The sequence below is a fragment of the Etheostoma spectabile genome, chromosome 9 (assembly GCF_008692095.1).
Source record: "Etheostoma spectabile isolate EspeVRDwgs_2016 chromosome 9, UIUC_Espe_1.0, whole genome shotgun sequence".
NCBI classification, from domain to species: domain Eukaryota; kingdom Metazoa; phylum Chordata; class Actinopteri; order Perciformes; family Percidae; genus Etheostoma; species Etheostoma spectabile.
Genome location: NC_045741.1, coordinates 22,297,440 through 22,318,414, shown reverse-complemented (window position 1 = coordinate 22,318,414; position 20,975 = coordinate 22,297,440). Strand labels below are relative to the sequence as shown.

General features: G+C 38.0%; 2 protein-coding genes across 5 annotated transcripts in view; one reads left to right on the top strand and one right to left on the bottom strand.

The window, feature by feature from the left end:
* faf1 (Fas (TNFRSF6) associated factor 1) overlaps positions 1–11,001 on the bottom strand; it is a 64,440-nt gene extending 53,439 nt beyond the window's left edge. For both annotated transcript variants that reach the window (XR_004333306.1, XM_032524788.1), the window contains exons 1-6: positions 10,681–11,001; positions 8,219–8,287; positions 6,215–6,261; positions 3,721–3,980; positions 3,404–3,495; positions 2,747–2,838 (exon numbers count right to left, since the gene is read on the bottom strand). Coding sequence is in view for 1 of the 2 variants with exons in the window: in XM_032524788.1 (XP_032380679.1) it covers positions 2,747–2,838; positions 3,404–3,495; positions 3,721–3,980; positions 6,215–6,261; positions 8,219–8,287; positions 10,681–10,740 (620 nt within the window). In the remaining variant the exon portion in view is untranslated. The remainder of the gene's footprint in view (positions 1–2,746; positions 2,839–3,403; positions 3,496–3,720; positions 3,981–6,214; positions 6,262–8,218; positions 8,288–10,680) is intronic.
* A 1,391-nt stretch (positions 11,002–12,392) lies between these two features.
* cdkn2c (cyclin-dependent kinase inhibitor 2C (p18, inhibits CDK4)) lies at positions 12,393–20,850 on the top strand. Of its 3 annotated transcripts, XM_032524794.1 has the most exons (5): positions 12,393–12,787; positions 13,062–13,129; positions 14,212–14,329; positions 16,493–16,850; positions 20,472–20,850. In XM_032524794.1, exons 3-5 carry the CDS (start codon positions 14,213–14,215, stop codon positions 20,474–20,476), a joined length of 480 nt encoding a protein of 159 aa, XP_032380685.1. In that variant the 5' UTR covers positions 12,393–12,787; positions 13,062–13,129; position 14,212; the 3' UTR covers positions 20,477–20,850. The 3 variants fall into 3 exon arrangements, with proteins under 3 accessions (XP_032380685.1, XP_032380684.1, XP_032380683.1); XM_032524793.1 differs by lacking the exon at positions 13,062–13,129 and having other exon boundaries at positions 12,394–12,787; positions 20,472–20,849; XM_032524792.1 differs by lacking the exons at positions 12,393–12,787; positions 13,062–13,129 and having other exon boundaries at positions 14,135–14,329; positions 20,472–20,849.
* The last annotated feature ends 125 nt before the right edge of the window (positions 20,851–20,975 follow it).

Sequence of the window (20,975 nt, the reverse complement as noted above, 5' to 3'; positions counted from 1 at the left end):
ACTAATCAAATAATACATCTGGCCTTATTTTCCAGGCATATGAGACAAAGTTATCAAACTTCAAAATTAAAAGGCCATTCCAATTGTTGCTCATCTGTACACAATATTATTTCAGGGTTATGTTGAGCCAATTGGTGAAAAATTAGCTATCTTAAATTACTTTTCAATAATCTTAGCGCTCTCCCAGTAGAGTCAACAGGGAACCCAACTCCAACATATTCTGCAGGACAGGCTTTGATTAAACCAGTAAAATTAAGTCATCCGTGTATAATAAAGAACCCAATTTAATATCATCGCACAAGCACATGCCTACATAAGGTTCCTTAATTACAATACATTGCAAAAAGAGTTGGAAAAAAGATATCACCTTATGTTACTTCAAAAGGTGTACCAGTCAGTAAACATATCTGATTTCAATACAAGCAACTCAGAAACTACACAAGGTCTGGATTGCTTATAAAATCTACCAGCATCCACCCATCTTCCATAAATTTATAGGCAAGCATGTATAAGAGCGAAACAGGCTTGTTATTTCTAAATCCATTCTGCTCATCAAAATACTATATATATATATATATATATATATATATATACTGAACACAAACAATTAGAAATGGTATAGTTATTTATACCATTTGTGTTCAGTATATATGAAGGTAAATATGATGCAAAAAGTGAGAGCTTGTAGAATACAATGTGAGAACTTGCAGAACAAAAAATTTGAAAGTGTATGTTAAAATTTCCACTTGTAAAATTTGCATTTGTAAACATAAAATTTGAACTTGCAAAAAATTATTTGCACACATATGATCTGAATTTGAAATCACACAAAGAAAAAAAACAGGAGAGCTTGTAAAAAAAATCTGAACTTGTAAATTGAAATTTGCACTCATAAAATGTTCACACACCTGTATTCTGAATGTGAAGTCACAGACAAAATATTCACAAATGTGTAGAATGATATTTGCATGAACACAATGACAACTGCCACCGTGTAGTGCAACATTTACTCTTTTTTTAGATTCGGGTTCATTTTCCATCACAAACACAACTCGGTGATTACAACCTCTCGAATCTGTCACTGTAACTTCACCTATGTGCTCTTTCACATCACACAGGGCGAGTCTGCACGCATCGACTTTTGCAACACTTCTTACAATATATTTGGTGCAAAACTAATTTGTACCTGTGGACTTAGACTGTGGGGCTCTGAGCCGACAGAACGGCCGGCAAAAGCAGGGTTTCTATCACCAGATGAGGGACAACTCTGTCCGGCTTATTTATGTAGCATGGAAGCTGGGTGGAATAGCATGCTAGCGTTAGCTAACTAGCAGCCAGCCCTCTTCTCAATAAATACCTTTTAATTATCTAAACACTTTTTAACAGTCAAACTGTTATACAAGTAAATGTTGCACTACACCCTTGCAGCTGTCATGCATCTATCAATCTACACATTTGTGAATATTTTGTCTGCGACTTCACATTCAAAATACAGGTGGGTGAACATTTTATATATATAAGTTCAGATTTTTTTACAAGCTCTGTTTTTTTTCTTTGTGTGACTTCAAATTCAGATCACATATGTGCGAATATTTTTTGCAATTGCAAATTTTAACATACAAGTTCAGATTTTTTGTTCTGCATGTTCTCACATCGTATTCTACAAGCTCTCACCTTTCGCGCCATATTTACCTTCATAAGTATAAAGCTTTTTGGAACATGTTGCAGGCATCAAATTCAAAATGAGTGAATATTTGCAAAAAACAATAACGTTTATCAGTTTGAACATTTAAATATATTGTCTTTGTACTGTATTCAATTGAATATAGGTTGAACAGGATTTGCAAATCATTGTATTCTGTTTTTATTTATTTATTTATTTCCGTATTTTTTTTCCCATTTGTGTTTTTTAATGTCCCGACTTCATTAGAATTAGGGTTTGTATCTATTTTACCAGTCCAATGCTATAATCTTCAAATTTACAATAAATAGGGCTTTGGTCACCCTTCAATATGCAGGTGAAATGAATTGAGAAATATGATTTCTTTGGATAATGTTTACCCGACCCTGATGAAAGGACAATCACATCTTCAGCTGCCACCTGTGATTGTATTACTGCTTTGGCTTGACAATGAGCAGCCTGACATTTCAGAAGGAAAGGTTGCTAATACTGCCACGGATTCCCTGAAATGAACAGAACAATCTCTGGATGGATAACCCAGGCTTAATGAAGCTTTCTCAACAAATCTCTTGTCACTGGGTACTATCACTAACATGGCAGACTGGTGGGTTTTGATAAAAAGAAAAACTGAATAAATAACAGAGGTGTAGTGTGGATATCTTACACACAGTCTATGAAGAGTACGATACAAAACAACCTTTAGCAAGCAACAATGTCGGGCTGAAAGAAACTAAGATGGGAGGACAAATTATTATTTACATAAGAGAGATTGCAGTTTTCCTATGAAAATGTCACAATGAATGTGAGAAAATTAATGTGTACCAGCAGGTCAAATGTCTCTTAATATACCAAAGAAAATTGTGTTTGCTGCTGGATTTGGAATCCATCTTCTCCTTAACTTGACGTAGACCGCCACCTGGTGTTCACTATTGAGAACTACGCTCATACCACTACCAGTAGTATTTCATACAGTGGATGTGTACCAGGATGGAAAGAGGAGGAGGATTCATTATAAAATTACAAATAAAAGCAGAGTCAGCGAGTGCTGAATGCTGGGCTGAGTACCTGTTTTTGCTGGTGCTGGCAGTAGGGGCGATGTCGGGAGTCAGGACATACAGGCTGTTGTTTTTGGGCAGGTGTAAACTTCTCATCACCGTCTGATTACACACAGACAGAGATACAACTTCAAAATAGGAAGTCACTAGGAAGGACTCACTAGGAAGGACTCATGGCTTGTGGAGATAATTTGTTAAGAAAAGACATTTGTGTTCACTACATACTTACATGCTGTATACGTCATGTATCTCCTGGTGAATATTTTGAGGGAAGCCTGTTACTCTACAATACTTGGTTAGAAGTTGAAATATTGTTTTTAGGAACATGACATAGTTATACTGACTGTGTGGTAGGCAACAGGCCTGTTTGGTATGTTGGCTAGAGCTTGGTGACCTGAGAAAGGCTGTGAAGACCAGTGGTGGGATTTGCACTTGGTCACAGATGCTTCATATGAACATATACAAGGTTTTATAGGATGTTTTGGATAACAGTATTAAAACTATGTAACACATGCTAATGTTCTAAAGCTTGAAACTAAAATCTGGAAAAAAAACATATAAAAGACGTGTTTAGCTCACATCAACAGGGCTTTCTTTTCTTGATGCTACATTGAGTTTTCTTTCACTTGTCTGTTGTGACAAACATTTATAAGTTATGTTAACTCACACTATCGGATACATCTCCACACTTCCATCCCTTGAGCTGCATTTTGGACACTGGAACCCCAAGCTCTGTCTCGAGGATTTGTTTGATTTCTCCTGTAAAATTAGATTCATGCAAAGGAAAGTGTACATTATGCACAAAGAGGCAGTGTGAAATGTTGAGTATTATACGTATGCGTACAGTATGTGTATCTGTCTGTGTATCTGTCTGTGTATCTATCTGTCTGTCTGTCTGTGTGTGTGTGTGTGTGCGTGTGTGTGCGTGTGTGTGTGTGTGTGTGTGCTTGTGCGTGTGCGTGTGCGTGTGCGTGTGCGGCTCACCGACTGTGCTGCCTTCCTCCAGTACCAGCTCTACAGTGCGCTGCCGGTACTCCACCTTGAAGTTGAGCATCCGGGGCTGACGCTCTACAATGTGTCGGGAGGAGACGTTGACGGGGCAAAAAGCTGAAGTTGAGGACGAAGGAGGAGAGGAGGACAAAGACGAAGTGGGAGGAATTGCACCTCCTGCTGCTGCATCCGCTGCTTCTGATTGGCTAGGAGGTCCGAACATGCTGGACTGGCTTGCCTCACTGGAAAAGTTACTGTACAGAAGTGACAGGTTATTGAGGGTTTTGAAGATTAAATGCTCCATCTTTATATAATATCTTATATAAAAATCTCATTATAGATCATGAAGGATAGAAAAATGTGGACATTTGAAATGATGATGCTATCAGAAACAAATATCTCTGTATATTTGTGGTCACATCACACCTATCTTTGTTCTTGTTTTTAGCCTGTGACCTGATGGTCAAGAACCAACAGAGGTCACTACTAGACAAGAAATGGCTTTACTTCCCATCCTCCCTTACAATATCTACTTTACTCTCCTTCAAGCTTTTCCCTTTGCTGCTTGTGTAGTGTATAACCCATGTTTTACAGAACACAGTAAATAATGTCTTTTTGTCTCCCCAACCAGAACAAAGTGTGCCCTTTATTCCTTGACGTGTAAGCAGCAACTGTCTCACAAGGACAGAGTGCCAGGCTCAGGCTTTCTAACAAAGGCTGTATTTTATTTGGCCCAACCACATTAGAGAGACCACTGTCCTGAGGCGTAGGTTAACTGTCAACAGCCACAAAAATTCTATGTACAGAATGGGCCAATAGGGTGGGAAATGAACCCGACCAAATTGGAGCCCATTATAACTGCCTCCTCCACTAGCCACTTAAGTAACAAACTAACCAATTATTTTAAGATCCAAATCTTCCTAAACTTATAACTGGACAATGAGAATAGTTACTGAATAATGTAACCCAGTATTTAATAATTAGGCACTGAAATCACTCAATATTCTGACAACATTTAAGAAAAATAATCTTCCAAGTGTGGATGGATCACACAGACATCAAGTTATTTGATTTAAACCCTTTGCACGAGTTTATGGATTTGACAGGTTAATCCCTCTTTGTGATATTAAATCTGAAAACCATCTGAATGCTTGAAACTGGTTTGCAAAATACAGAAAGGAAGTCATACCATGAGTACATGTAAATATGTGAAACATATTTACAGAAAACTAGTAAGATAGTATTCCAAACAAAATATATCTTCACTAAAGTGAACCAGACAGACAACTACTTTTATTTATCTACTTTTTTACTTGTATTTAGAGAGTAGATATATAGAGATGCTATACAAAAAAGGAAAAAGAAATCTCGCCAAGAACACGCACTTCTTGAAAATATCTGAGAAAATAAAAAAAAAATAAAAAGTAAAAAAAGATCCTGAGTGACCTTTAACCTAAACTTGGAACAGTAACAGTGAATGCCGTTAAATTGTCCGTTGTTGCTGTTTGGGCGTAGTTCCATGCTGCCCGACACACACGGTACTGTTCTCCTGTAGTCAAGGAGGTGTCCCAAAGAAGACAGAACTGCTGAGCCCTTCACCCACGGACAAACCGTCAGACCAGTGACCCAGTTCAACAAGGGGTTGAGCTTTTTTTTAAGCTCTATCAGGAAATAATTTGTGGTGCTCTGACTCCCAAGAGGAATTTTGGTTACTGATCAACAAGACAAGCTTCTTAAAATTCCCAACCTGCTTACTAAAGAGGACACAAGGGAAGAGGAAATGCATTTTCGATGGGAGGGTTGGCGCAGTGTCCGACTGGCTCCAGCTCAGGTCCCGTCATCAGAGTCTGTTTACTGGGCAACGCCAGCCTACTCCTACCATTGCCAGACACTTAGTAAATGTGTTGGCTGCTAGTCAGACTGCCAGCCAGCCTCCATTCATAGCAATGTGTGCCCTTGAGAAAGACCAGCAATATTCTCATGGCCCAAGGGCCTGAACCACACACTAAAGAACATGCATGCATGCGCACACATACACACAAGTGTGTACACAAAATAAAACGGTTTAACAGAACATCTCTAGTGTGAGTGGATTCAAATCAGCCCAGTGCATTCAAGAGTGTAAACTAACCGTTGAGGGAAAGTGAAGGGCTCACAGCCTCTTAAAGAAACCTTTTCTTTTCAGAAACGGTGTACAACTCCACTCTTGGCAGAAAGTTTCCTTGCAGTTGCAGAGTCTTTTATACTACTCCTCTATTAACCAGCAGAATAGAAACCATAGCTGGAGCAATAAGCTCCAACTCAGTAGCCTCTACGTTAGCACTATTTGCTGGCTATGGATTTGTATCTAACTAAACAACAGGAAGAATGCAGTTAAATGAAAAGTCATATATGATATGCATGATCAGGTAGCATTTGTTTAGTGTTGTAAGGCCAAGTGATAAACTTTCTCTGATTTACAGTAAATGTGTGGCAACATGGTTATTACCTTTGTAAGATCCCATTCTCCTGTGGTATCACTCCGTTGATGGCTGCCTGTAATGAAAGTGGAGGTAAATTTTACAACATAATATAATGCAATGTTTTTGTTTTTGTTCTGTATTGTATCAATGGCCAACTTTTTGCTAAGAAAAGATAGTTAACTGTGCATTGGGATCCGAGAAGTTCAACCCATAACATCTTTAATCAGTAAACTGCAGCATGACAAAACATGGAATAACAGCCAATACATGCGGAGCATGTCTTGAAGAGACTGGCAGATATTGCAGCATATACTGTATTTCTAGACAAGTATCTGGACAGTAACTAAGATACCTGCATGTGGCCATGGAAGGTATTTTTTTATGCCAAGACACAACTTTATAAATTGTAGCATAATCATTTACATGTGCTTTAAGCGGACATGCTGCTAACCAGTCATTCAGAATCCCCTATGAACAAGACTAGGACTACTTTATTAGGTGAAATTTCACCAAAATTATAAACTTCCACAATGCACAAAAGATCATTTAAAAAAAATAAACTTTTGAATCAACATTGTGGCACCACATCATAAAAGTCTGATAATGCCACTTACACAATGTCTTACAACAGTATTTCAAAAACCAGGCACTTAATTATGTTTGTTTTCATTTCTTAGGAAAAGGGATCTACATGACGACAGATTACTGTGTGCAAAAGTGACTGACTGGAACAACTAGCCAGTCCACATGTAACCAGGCCAAAATTACTATATTTTGGTTGATCCTGTAACATAATGTTTGTCAAAAGGTCTGTTATGTTAGCTGGCTGAGAGGTTTCAGACTAAACCTAACTAAATGTGAGAGAGAATGATGGAATATTCAAGCAGGCTGACTGATCAGGACAAAGACAGCTGAAAGGACAAACATGACAGAAACCACGGTCAGCTTTGCATTGAGCTTTTGTTTGAATGCACAATTGATAGGATTTCCCTCGAACACTGACTATTCTTCACTGAAAAACCACCAACATAAAGTAAGTTCTTATGCGTTGGCATAATAATATCCCCTATTCTTTTTTATTGAATAAAGGCAATATTTTTTTTTGAAGATTATTTTTTTGGGGGCTTTTCCCTTTATTGCAGAGAGACAGTGGATAGACATGAAAGGGAGAGAGAGATGGGGGATGACACGCAGCAAAGGGCCGCAGGTCGGATTTAAACCCTGGCCGCTGCAGGACTCAGCCAACAGGGCGCGAACACTCTTACTGGGTGAGCTAGAGGCTGCACCGAATAAAGGCAATATTAATGAATGCATAAATTGTTCAGCCTGCCATTTACTAATGATCACAAGATGAGATGCATCAGGATCTGGGTGGATTGAACAATTTCCTACTCTGCTATAATATAAAAACAATATCCTGGGGAAAACACAGCTCAGGAGAATCCCTTAAATTTTGATTTTTTTTTTTTTACTACACCACCCACACCCAGTATGCACAATCACACAAGCATATTTGTTTTGTCAATGTTTACAAAAACTACCAGCTACTGCAAAAGAACTGCAAGTCATCAGATTTACAGGAGCAGTGGGTCCAGGCCCCACTCTGTCCTACCACTGCTTGGACTGCTGCTGCCAGCATCGGTCTAAATATAGACTTCTTCCTGTATGTAGTGCACAGTAAAGGGCTCATGTTTTTCAGACTCATCGTGAGGTATTACAAACTTGGCACAACGCATTATTTCTCTCACACACAGCAATGTTTTTTGTGCTGCTTTTAATGTCTAACGTATCCCTGTATGTGTCCTTTAGTGTCGAAAAAGGTACATTTAAATAAAATGTATTATTATTGTTATTATTATTATTATTATTATTATTATTACTACTACTACAGCTCTAAGGCTACATTGAGGATGAAGATGTTTGATTCAGGGTAAGATGAAGAAATAATTTGGCCATAACAAAATTAACTTGTACTCTAGATGAACTGAGGCTGTCTGTCAAACAGCAAAGCCTACAGATAATGAACTTACCACTAAATCCCAGTTATTAAGCTCTAACAAAGTGATTGCCTCTGCAATGTTGTCAATTCCAGTGCAAGCCTGTGAGAGGAAAAGACAAAGAAAAAGGAATTACAAGAGAGAAATGCATTTTATGAGATTTTGCTGCAGTGTTTTGCAGAGTAGACTTGACAAGATATGTTCTTCATGGTAAAAGGACTACAATACTGCAAAGTGGGTCATGATTGGAGCTGCAAAGATTAATATATTAGTTGTCTATTAAATTAATAAGCAACTTTTTTATATTTGATTAATCTGTCAATTTTTATGAAAAAAGTATAACATTTCTAAATGAATATTTTATAGCTGCTTCATTCCTCTATGACAGTAAACTGAATATCTTTGAGTTGTGAACTAAACAAGCTCTATTCACACCATAGGTATTTCATTGTATTGTTCCTGAAGTGTAAAACTGGGCAGACTTGATCCTTATGATAGTGTAATTGAGAGAATTAAACCACATCCTCTGATAAAGTGACAACAAATTGGCACTAGCAGTATTAAAAAAGCTGATATCACTTATGCAGATGCAAAAAGGCACAGAGCCAGCTAAACCTTTAGAAAAATTACCTAAATGTATGTAGAGCAGTTCTTTTAAATAATTTTAATCATGATCCAAATAATATTGGTTGGATTGTGGATATTTTGTCAGGGAGACCACAGAGTGTAGCCACTCCAGGGTGGTGTTTCATGTCCTCTCTCTTTTACAATGTATACTAATGGCTGTAGAAGCAGGCATTTACTGAAGTATGCAGATGATACTGTTGATCTAAGTTTACTCTCAGGGAAGGAAACAGGACAATTGACTTGTCAAGTATGAGTTTATTAACTCATGTGATGACCTTTACTTAAATCTAAGTAAAAACCGAGGATATGCAAATTGTATTTAGGTAGGGATGCAATGTTAACCCTTCGACATCCACAATTAAAGATCAAAAGAATAACACAGTTAACAATTCAAGTACTTAGGCACCATTGATGATAGCAAAATGAGAATGTTAATGACAACACTTTGTAAACGTGTGTAACAAATGTATGGTAAGGTCTTAAACCTATTTGTTTAGAAGTTTATAACCTCTATCTTGTCAAAGAAAGCAGTAAAATATCTCGCAAGCAAAGTCATATTTAAGTCATCTTTGAGCAACAAATGCTCTATGCCCAGTTTAAAATCATCCACTAAAGAAAGAAAATCATTTTTTACCTTTAAAGTCTTCAGCTGCCAACAAAAAGAAATGCATGTATTGTACAGTATATACTGTGTTGCTGTTTGCCCAGAGTGCTCTAGGTCTTTGGCTAGTGTTGTTGTCTACTAGGCTGGTGTGTATGTTGTTGTACATTTGATATACAGTATCCATTATGCAGTACATGTTTATTTTTGTTCATTAATAGGCAAGAAGGATATGTTATACATTAGGTGGCTCTTACGTCTGTTTGAAGTCCATGTAATGCTACTTTCAATCATCACTGCTATTATGACTTATGAGAAATTACTGTTTAACACGCATTTTTTATTCAGTTTGTGTTATTGAAAGCATCACTGATGCAGTAAAAACTCTGACACAATGCATAATCAAACTCCCCAGTAATCACATAACATATTAGGATACCTTACCCCAAGTTTATGATTGTATATCTTTTGTGTCTGACCCAAATGTCCAAACCCCAATCTCGGAAGCTGCAACACTCATTGCGCAAAGGTGAAACCCTATGAACTGGTTTTGCAAAATGTGATAAGGTGGAGATGTCAGTAGCCTAATTAAACAATACATCTATTGTGGCCTGTCCAGATGGATAGTAAGAGACGTGCACAGCTGCATTGGTTAAGCCTGTTGTTTAATAGTATTAAGGATAGCTTTGTTGATTCAAAACATAATGTTACAATAGCAAACCCATGAGAGGGACACCACCAAAGAGAGCATAATGTGGTAGCCTGTATTTGCTCCTTATTAAAATGCCTAACTACCCTGCCTGAAAATTGGGCTACAAATCTGGTATCTTCGGGGGGACACCGTCTCTGACGATGATTTAAAGCCCTTAGAGGACGACTGGCGATATGTAAACAAGTGGACAGTTAACGTGAGCGCCGTGGCTCTCCGTTAAGCTAACTTAACAACATCGTCGTTATCTGTCAAACAAGCTAGCTTGAAACTAGCGAGAAACACAAATTAAGTGTTGCGATTGACAGATTTGGACTAACGCTGTAGTTAGCGAGAGCACAGCTAATAAATTGCCTTCAGAGTCAGTTAGCTAACAAGCTGTCAGATTGTTAGCTCGGTGAGCTAGCCACAGAAAGCAAAGCTCAGCTCAGGTCTACTGTTCCCGACGCCAGTCAGGTCGTGTGTGCTGCTGTTGACAGTAGCCCGAGACAACTCAACAACGGCGAACAGATTACTAACGACTGAATAAAATATCTGGGACATACAAAAGAGACACACCTGAAAGTCGGCCAGAATCATTTCTCTATCCATGTTGCTCTCGCCGCTTTCGGAGGCCATGGCAATGACTGGCTAAAAGCAATTCTTCTTCCACTGGCTCTCGTCGCTTTCTCGCCTCACTGAGGGACACTGAGTATTAACAAAACCCTTTGCTGAGACGTGGCGACGAATGAGAGGTTGGCAAATTGGAAATGTTAAACTTTCTCGGGATTTAGCCGCTTCAGATATATACAATTCTGTAAAGTAACGTAACAATGTTCAGTTATCTCATATCATTATTGTCATCTAGTCCATTGCTTTACGGCTGACGTAAAGTGGCTGCTGATGTCGTAAAAACTCGAGTCGAGGACGTGAGGTTGATATTTACTTCGGTTGAGTTTTAAACATGACCGCTGCTCTTTTCATGTTTACATGCTATCGCCACGCAAAAGACGTTAAACCGTAATTCCTTTTCCCATATCAGTATGTTTAGAAGCGTCGTTTCACACTCAACGTAAATAATGAATGCACATGACCAGCTTTTAAATTCAAATGATATTGTGTAGTGCCTTCATTAGTTCAAAATATAGGTGGTCAGGCTACACATTTAATATTCTGTAAGCCAGGTTTTTTTTTCACATTGGTGTGGAGTTTGTTTGTAGTCCTTCTCATCCCACTTTTGAGATTGACTGACCCGAGGCTGCAGCAGGCCAGAAGACACAGATCACATCATAATAAGCATCATGTCATCTGTGTCTTTTGCGCACACACTAGAGTTGTAGGCTAGACATATGTATGAAACTCGAGTGTGTGCACAAAATTAGGGTAAACATAGCCCCATAGTATAAGACTAATAAATGCGCCTCAGCTGTCGGTAAGGCTAATGGCAGCTTTGGGGTTTAAAGGGGCCAACAAAACAAAAAGATCTTGACAGTTAAAAAAGAGAGGGCCGAGCCTATGGTGGAATGGCAGTGGAGGGAGAAAAGACATGTGTCTGGATCCATGTGGTCTACCAAGAGACTGGTGTCCGATCAGATGCAGCACCGGAGGGAGGGCACAAACATGTCAATATCGTTGTCTTTGCGGGTGGATTTGTATCGTTTAGAGCATTCTGTATGCTCTGACATACAAGACTAGAGCAACGTTAGCCTACTGGACGATTGAAAAAAAGTTGCACAGACAAAAAAAACGGGCTGGTACCTTATACCTCCCACTGAACGCGCTCATAAGTCAAGCAACCGCATAATAATTAATACCAATTCCCGCAATTATGGCGCATGGCAATTTTGACTGGACAAAGCCCGATCCTCACCCTGGCACCAAAAAAAAAACAAAAAACATGTTGCGTAGACCTACTGACGGATTACACTTGACCTGAGAGCGCAAGTCACGTGACCCGATTTGACATGTATTAGGCTATTATGTTTTCCCCGCAGTGCTATCTGCTATATCACACGCTCTCGTTAACACGCGTATGCAGCCTACGCTTGATGTAGCCAAAAATCATGTCAAAGTGTGATATGCTGCCATTGCGGTGTCTAAAAGTGGCACATGGATTCTGTACAAGTAGCCTAAATCACTGATCTCACGACACTGCAGTAAACCATCACTAGAGGGCGGCACGATGAAAGGAAAGATGTTGCCCATTGTCAACGCTTCTTTAAAACGCCTCTCTTGCTCTTTCACTGGATATTACAGGCTACTTAGGCTACACATGAAGGCCACTGATTATAACGATACCCTGTGACTGAGTTCTCTGGAGTAACATCTGTGTATCGCAGCAATGAATGCAGTCATCTTTATCACCGTTGCTTTGCGACAGCATCACTAAGTTGCGTTGACAGCGTCCCGCCTATCATTTAGCTCCTATCCAATCACGCCATAATTTTTTTTTTTTTAAATTCAAAATCTTGTTTCTCTGCTAAACTGTAAAAGGCAAGCATTCTGCTTCCTACAGATCTACACCTCAAATGACCCATACGGGCTACTTTGTGATGTAGGCCTACGTGACGATGTTTCAGCAGCAGCTTGACTATTTTCGGACATTTAGACTACAGCAAATGAAAGAAAGAATTTAGATCGGACATCGCTGTGACACGGCTCATGGAGGATCATCGTAGCCCATTCGGTAAGTTACTTTTGAAAATGAAAAGGGATCTCGTAACGATTGTGCGATGTTTGGGGCAGACCAGCCATCCTCTCTCTGCCTCAGCCCTTGCATGACACAGCACGTGATGGCAGCCGAAAACCACTTTACTTTTCGGTAAAATGATAAATTTGAAAATGAGCGGGAAGTCACTTTGAATGACATCACATCTTAGACGTAGATGTAACCATTTTATGCTCAAGTAGCCCATTTGTTCTGTTGATGTTATTGTTGTTATTTTGTGATGCTTTTTCAGCGCTGGACTCGGTATAGGATGGCACCCAAATGGAGGAAGACTGTGTTATGGTATTAATCACATTTAATGTAAGGTGGAGTTGTTGTTATTGCTGTTATTGTTTTCAAATAGCCCATATACTACCGATTTAAGATGAGATAGCCTAACTAAAGTCATTACAGCTTCAAGTAGGCTAGGTTATAAAATATGAATAGAATAATGGTGAGGGCGAAAAGCCCATTGTTGCCTCTGTGCGGTCTTCTGCACCCGCTGTCTTCTGCTCATCAGATCACAACAGTCAGGGCTGCGAGATGGTGAAGACCGCACGTGGGGGAAATAATTGCTGTCTTTACATTGTTTCCATATAATTATGATCTAAACTGATTTAAATGTAATAGAAATTGAGTATGCCAGCCACTCAGAGGTGGTAAAATGTGTTTTGCAGCTGGATCGCGTATCCAACATTACTCTTTATATTTATAAATCTAAAGAAATGGGATACTAATTCATTTGAATTTGGAGTGCAAACGCAGATCACAGGGTGAGATGGATTTATTGCCCCTCTGGATACTGATTGAGCACTAAAATCCTTATTCCACAAATACAATAATGCAAGCTCTGAAAGTGAAGTAGCCTATCATACACAATGTAAAATCCATGTATGCAAAGTATTGGATGAAGCTGGGTAAAAGTAAAAAAAAAAAAAATCCATAACCATCATACATGATTGTTTAGTCTGTTTACATTGGACATTGGGGAGAAGCTAAAACACATGATCATGTATGATTTATAATATATTCTAAACAATAATGTTTATATATATATATATATATATATATATATATATATATGGAGAGAGAGAGAGAGAGAGAGAGAGAGAGAAAGAAAGAGAGAGATATTCCAGTTCCTCACCAATAAATAATACAAAACTAATACAATCAACCATTTTACATAGGCTATATCCTACCCCCAAGGAAATCTTTTTTTAAAAGGCTACTTTAAAGTAGGCTTTTTTTAATATACTGTACTGTGCAGGTCAGGTCAGGTCCGTGTGGTGTGGGAGGGAGGTGCCTATGAGATATACTTGGTCGCATTTCCCTTCTGGATTACAGTATTGTTTCACACACCTTGGCTCTCTCTTTTTCTCTTTCTCTCTCTATTTTTCTAAAAGAATGGCCGACACACTCTGCAATGCCTCTGCCCAAGGAAATCTACCCAAAGTGTTGCTTTTGTTGCAAAGTGGAGCAGATGTAAATGGATTTAGCTCATACAACATGACTGCACTGCAGGTTAGTATAAACCACTTTCAAATTAGTTTGTGTCGAAGGGAACTTGGAAAAATAGAATTGTTCATGGTCATTTCTTTCTTTTCTTTTTTTACCATGAACTGTCCCTGTAGTGTTACAACAGTGGTTGTTTGACTTCCTGTGTGATGTATGCTACATCTTATAAGGTCTAATCATAGTTTAACTTCAAATATCCAGTAGATTTTATTTATCATTATACAAAATGAAAGTCAAAATTGATATAAATAGTTTTCAAAAAAGAAATCTGTGGACAGATGGCCGAGAGGAATTAGTAGGCCTACTTTGTGGCACATCTTATCTAAATATATTCAGTTAAATGCCACATCATTTACCAAAATCGTTTTGAAATTCATAGTTTTGCTATAATTAATTATTTAATTATTGTCAGATAATCATAAATGTATGATTACTATGAATACATCTGTGTTTTTATGGAACAATGAGATGTTGTTTTCTTACTAGCATTTTCACACTTTAATGTAGTTTTTCAGCATTTATGTGTACTTTACCATACAAAAGAAGTTATTCAGATTTAGTTATTCAAGTTACTCAAGCCCTATTCTATATTATAATAAAAGAAATGCATGCTACATTTGCGGGTCACTGGTAGAGTGGAAGAAAAGAGAAACAAAATGGTGGTGAAGGTGATGAGGAAAATGGAGCATGAGGGCCTGTAGTTACACAACATGCCTGTTCCTGCTTGGACTTTATACATGCCTAGATGTTTTTATCCAGTTTACCAGAAGGAATGTAGGCTACAGGCAAAAGTCAATAATAGTAATACTGATGGTACGAGAGTATAGTAAAATGTTGAATAATGTTATTAGTAATAATAATAATAATAACAATAATAATAATATTAATAGCGGTATCTTAACCAGGGTTGGGTCAGGGTATATAATTGAATATATAAAGATTCAAATGAATATGTAAATACTACCTTTGAAATCACCGGGAGAGTCCGGCACAGCCAGACTCTGGACAGTAATCTTAAATCATTCTTATACTGCTCATTTTAGCCTAACTTAATCACCTGTCACCAAATTTGTTTTGTAATAATAGCCGCCTGTAATATATATATATATAATATATATATATATATATATATATATATATATATATATATATATATATATATATATATATATATATATATATAATATATATTCATATAGTCATATTCACCTGTAAACTCTGTAAAACATTGTATATTATGTTAATGTTACACATCTGTAAAAATTCTATTATAGTACTATCCACCTGTATATTACATTCAGTACATATCCAGCTGTAAATCTGCTCACAATACTGTTATCATATTTTATATTCATAGGACAAACCCATCTGTAAAATTCTGTTCTAATTATTTCATTTCCATATTTTTTCACTTATGCACTTATGGAACCATTGTTATATCCTGCACTACTGTATGGCACTTTGGTGAGACCCAAAATGCAGTTCGTTGCCTTGTACCTGTACATGTGTAATGACAATAAAATTGAATCTAATCTAATCTAATCTAAAACTGAGATCAGCGCTCGTGTTCAAGTTTATGTTCAGATTTTTAACTGTCGTTTTGGTATACTGCTCTTAAACACAGTCGAAGAGGATTTGATTTGCTATTTTTTTATCTCAATTCTTATAATTTTGCTGCGGGTGATTTTCCTTTAGGGCTGGCTAAAGCCTCTTTTGGGGGGCGCCCAAACTTCCAGGAAAACCACTGTAAACAGTATCAGTTCACAGTGGAGTCTTTATAGCTTAAACACAACCTACCTACAAAGACACAAACTGAATCGAAATTGAGTATGATCGCCACTCAGGTGAAAGATTGTGTTTTGCAGCTGGATTGCCTATCTCCTATGATTTATAATGCGCATTTTATGCACCTCTAATTTCATATGCACCTCTAATTTTGTTTAAATGTTGAAAAAACTGCATCCTCCCTTGATCCGTGTTGGGCTATACAAGCCAAATTGTTAATAGGCCATTATTATTATTATTATTATTATTAATATCATTATTGTTATGTATTTTTCAGCTTCAGGCCTACTAGGCATATAGGCCATATATGTTTGGACAGGTTGTCACACTCATACGCTTACTTTTATTTCGCATCCCTCCCTGATCTGTTTGTTTTGTGTGCAGGTGGTGAAGCTGGGGAACGACGCCTTGGTCGGGGCTCTTCTCGAGGCAGGGTCCGACCCCAACGTACGCGAGCCATTCTGCGGTCTCACTGTGACGCACGACGCCGCACGCGAGGGATTCCTAGATTCTTTGCGCGTGCTGGTGAACCACGGGGCAGATTTAAACCTCGTGGATAAGAAAGGTAACCTCCCGCTGCACCTGGCCGCCAGGGAGGGCCACCTGAAGGTGGTCCAGCTGCTAATCGGACTTACCGCGAACCCCCAAGCCCCCAACGGCGATGGGCGCACAGCCGGGCAGCTCGCGCACCTCCACGGGAAGGTGGCCACTGCCCAATACATCGAGGACTATTGTAGCGCACGTGAGTGATCATTCTAAGTTATCTTTATGTCTTTCAATAAAAAAGCTTACTACCCACAAATCCAAGTCTTTCTTTTCAACGTATTTTTTTTATTTATTCTTTAACATGCTACAGAAAAGTTGCATGGCATCTTTATAAATGCTGAATAGGCTACAGCCACCTAATAGGCTATAAGTTGTGGACTTTTTGGGGGTATGGACTGCTATGTAATACTTTTTCGTAACACAAATACTTTTTCCGTCACAAAAAAAGGCCGCTGGAGAAAACTGAATACAACGTGTCTGTATTTAAGCCTTTAGAGAGCTGCTTTTGTTGCTGGTGCATATTGGCCATTACAAGTGAATATAGAAGTAAAACAAAACGAACAGATATAGGCCGAGATTTCATTTAGATGTATAGGCCTGCTTCATGGCCTTAACCAATTGTTTGGGTCAAATACTGCATCTCTCACCGACAACGCTATTAGTGTTGGCTTATATTAGTTGTATTGAGTTTAAATTAGAAGTATAATGAGGAAAATAGGTCAACATCAGTAGCCTAACAGGGAGAATACATAATACATAATGGAAAGACAACAAGGTCCATGGTGCTCAGGAAGTCCAGTCAGAGGATTGAAGGTGGTATTTGGGGTCGGGAATTCAATTAAGTATGGAAAAGTGAAATCCAAGGCACTCTTCTTTTAAAATTATTTTAAAAGCTTTTATTGTACTGGCTATTTCATAATAGAAAATGTAAAAGACAAACGTAAGCAACCCACACATAGCAGCACTAACAGCTTTCAGAAGGCCTTTGTTCCTTGGTGCCTTTGACTTCCTCTTTTTCTATACATAACACATCATGTTTGGGCCCATTTTAGGTGTTCAACGGATTTTCACAATTTCAATGTGGTTACCAGGTTGATTCATTTGTCATTTTACAACACAGGGTTGCACAGTGACATGTAAGTTGACATGTAAGTTGTATATCTTTCACACTATACACATATCAAACATATTATCACAATAATATTATGAGATATTTAAATTGGAATAGAAGAAAACAAAAAACAATAGTTACATAATATAACCTACCTCTATACCTTTGGTTTGTAGTGGGAATGAGGGTAGTGCAAAAGTGTAAATGTAAAACCTTACATCCTCGTTTTGTTTTTGTTTTAATCTAAATTTAAATAACTTAACAATGAGCTTTTAACGCTTTGTTTAAGAATAATGTTGCGCACCATGTTTTCAGTCTGACTTTGAATTCTGTAATATCATTATGCTTGACAGTCCATTTATGTTCTTATAGTGCCACAATGAAAGGATGTTATTAAATCCAATGAATCATTTAGGTATGAAAGTGCGGTTATGGTCCTGCTTTCATGTTTTGTGTTCTTGATTCATAAAAGTTATTGATCTTGCTACACTAGTTTCAAAAGACGAAGAATATCAGTGTAGTCACAACTTCATTTCAACTGCCGAAAAACAGAACTGCTGCTGGCTGCATATCATGCGTAAAAGGCTTTAGCCTCGACTCAACAACCAACGGAAATGAAAGTGAAAGACGTTTTGATGAGCTTGCCAACTCACGTTGTATCATGTATTTTTCTCCGTATTGTGTCATATTATAAATACCCCGAACCAGCACCGGCAGACACCGCCTACCAAGTGAATTGTTTGTTTTTTGTAAATTACAATGTGGTCTACCTATTCTGTCTGTAAAGGGTCTTGAGATAATTCTTGATATGAATTGTTACTTGGACTATCAATAAAATTGAATTGAGTTCACAAGGACTTACCAGTTTGGAGACAAAACGCTACATAAAGTTCAATTCAACCATTAAATGTTTAAGGCAGGTTACAGGTTAGGTTATGTCTGGTATGGTTATGAAGCGCAATTGCAGATCTTATAAATCTGAGTCAATGTAATGTGCCCGTGTGTGTGTGTGTGTGTGTGTGTGTGTGTGTGTGTGTGTGTGTGTGTGTGTGTGTGTGTGTGTGTGTGTGTGTGTGTGTGTGTGTGTGTGTGTGTGTGTGTTCCAGATGCCTGCTGAACCTGTTATAATGGGTGGAGATTTTTTTCTGCTTGCATTCACAATGTGACGGTAGTCCTACAACCCAAGGCTGTGCATGTGTTATTTATTTGGCCGTTTGTTTCATTTTATTCACATATGTGTTTGTTATTTTTGAATCGTGGTACAATTTAACCGCAAAGAACATACTAAATTAGGGGTGTAATTCTACTTTTTCAAAAAAATAATTTATTAAAGCTCAATGTGAGAATATTTGTAGGCCCTACTGGTCTATTTAAATCCAATGGCATTAAATAAGGTCCTAATGTTCTGATTAGCTAAATCCATTTAATTAATTACAGGTTTAAATATGTCGAGTAATTTTGCAGCCATAATGCCCAGCTTTTATCATTTTGTGTTTGACTGCTCGTTAAACATTCAGAAATAGCTCAGACATACAGTGTATATCATATAGGCCTGGGCTACCCCAGAACTACATGCCCTAATGGCTATAAACTAGAACCTCTTTTATTTGTTAACGTGTCAATCTAACATCATGTGCTTGATCTTTCAAAAAATGACGGATAATAAAGGCTATCATAAAGAATAATATTTATTTTATTGTGCTGTCTTTCATTTAGGCTACACTACTCCTCTCTGTATGGCTCATGTGCGTGCACGCGCATCTCTGCCTGCCTGCCTCCCACTGTTGTCAATGAACTGCTACGAAGTAAATAAGCAGCAGCACACTGTTAATACATTGCGGTGTAGTATAAGTGCACTGCACATTAATACACTTAGTGAAGTTAGTCGGCTGTCCTTTGAAGCGAAGTGTGGACCTTTGCTACACGGAGGCCGCGATTTCGTTTTCAGTTTTCCTCTAAATGTCTCCACAGGCACACAGTCCTCGACATTTTTGTTGTGACTGGGATCATTTTGATCTTCCTGTCTGAGTACGAAGGAAAAACAAGACGCTGAGTAGCGATACGTTATCATTTTACAGGAGCTTTGGCTGCCTCTCGCCCCCTGTCATCACCTCTTCTACACATTAGCAACTTTCGCAGCGTTGCCTAGGTGACACCGAGTGACCCGGGACTGATGAAATGTGTCAACATATGTGTTACAAGCTCCTTGTGTGAGTTTCTTCGGTGAAAAGGCTTGGATGGGCAGGAGGGCAGGAGGGCAGGATATTTGAATAATTAACCAGAAAGAAAAAAAAAAGAAAAAAAGGAGGAGGAGTCAACCATATATGAGGTTTGCCTGTAGGCCCACAGAGTTTGGATTGGCTGGACACACTGTGAGCAATCCGTCAAAAAGCACTCTTTCCATTCTGTGTTTTAATGCACAGCTGGGGTTCAATAGCTATAATATAGGGCTTGCCTTTTGAAAAATCACATTTTGTCCATGACTTGTGAAAAATAGCCTACATTCACAACAGGTTCATTTTTGATTTTAGTTCCATGGATCTGTGTGCCATAGTAAAAAAATAAATAAACGTATTATATGATGTTTATAGCTCATATTGTATTTCTATATTATTGCACTTATTTACTATTGCGTTAATGTCACGTAGTGTTTATGTTTGCATACTGATAAATAAACAAACTAATTGTTTTTTTTCTCTCTCACAGACTAAAGGAAGAGGAGGATGAAGATCAAACCCTGTGATGATTCTGCTTTTCTGCTCATGTATTTTTGCTGACACTTTAATATTTTATTTGAGCCTTTACTGATTTATATATGGTTCATAATTATTTTTGGTTGTAATATTTTTTGGATTCTGTTATCAATTTGCCACCTTCATATATTCTCATAAAGCTATTGTATTTTGTCTATAGCATCAAACGTACACACAAAGCCACAGACAGTTACATGTATTCAAAAGTAGATTTATGTGCGAGAAGACATTCAGGAAGTTTTATGAAGAGATTTATGAGTTTTTTTGTGTTGAGTAAAAAATAAAACCTGAGCTAGTTGGAAAAAGTCTCAACTCTCCGCTCCACACTTCAAAAAGTTGGAAAGAATAAAAATGTCAAAAATTCACCAGTGTCAAGCATCTATTCTTTTATACAGGCCACTAAGCATTTCTGAAAAATCATGCTGTAATAATAGATGAGGTATAAAAAACAAATAAG

Bases quoted from the DNA above. Each gene is read 5' to 3' on its own strand.
- cdkn2c (XM_032524794.1), top strand. From the start codon at position 14,213: ATGGCCGACACACTCTGCAATGCCTCTGCCCAAGGAAATCTACCCAAA. The intron at 14,330-16,492 runs GTTAGTATAAAC...TTTTGTGTGCAG, and splicing joins ACAACATGACTGCACTGCAG to GTGGTGAAGCTGGGGAACGA.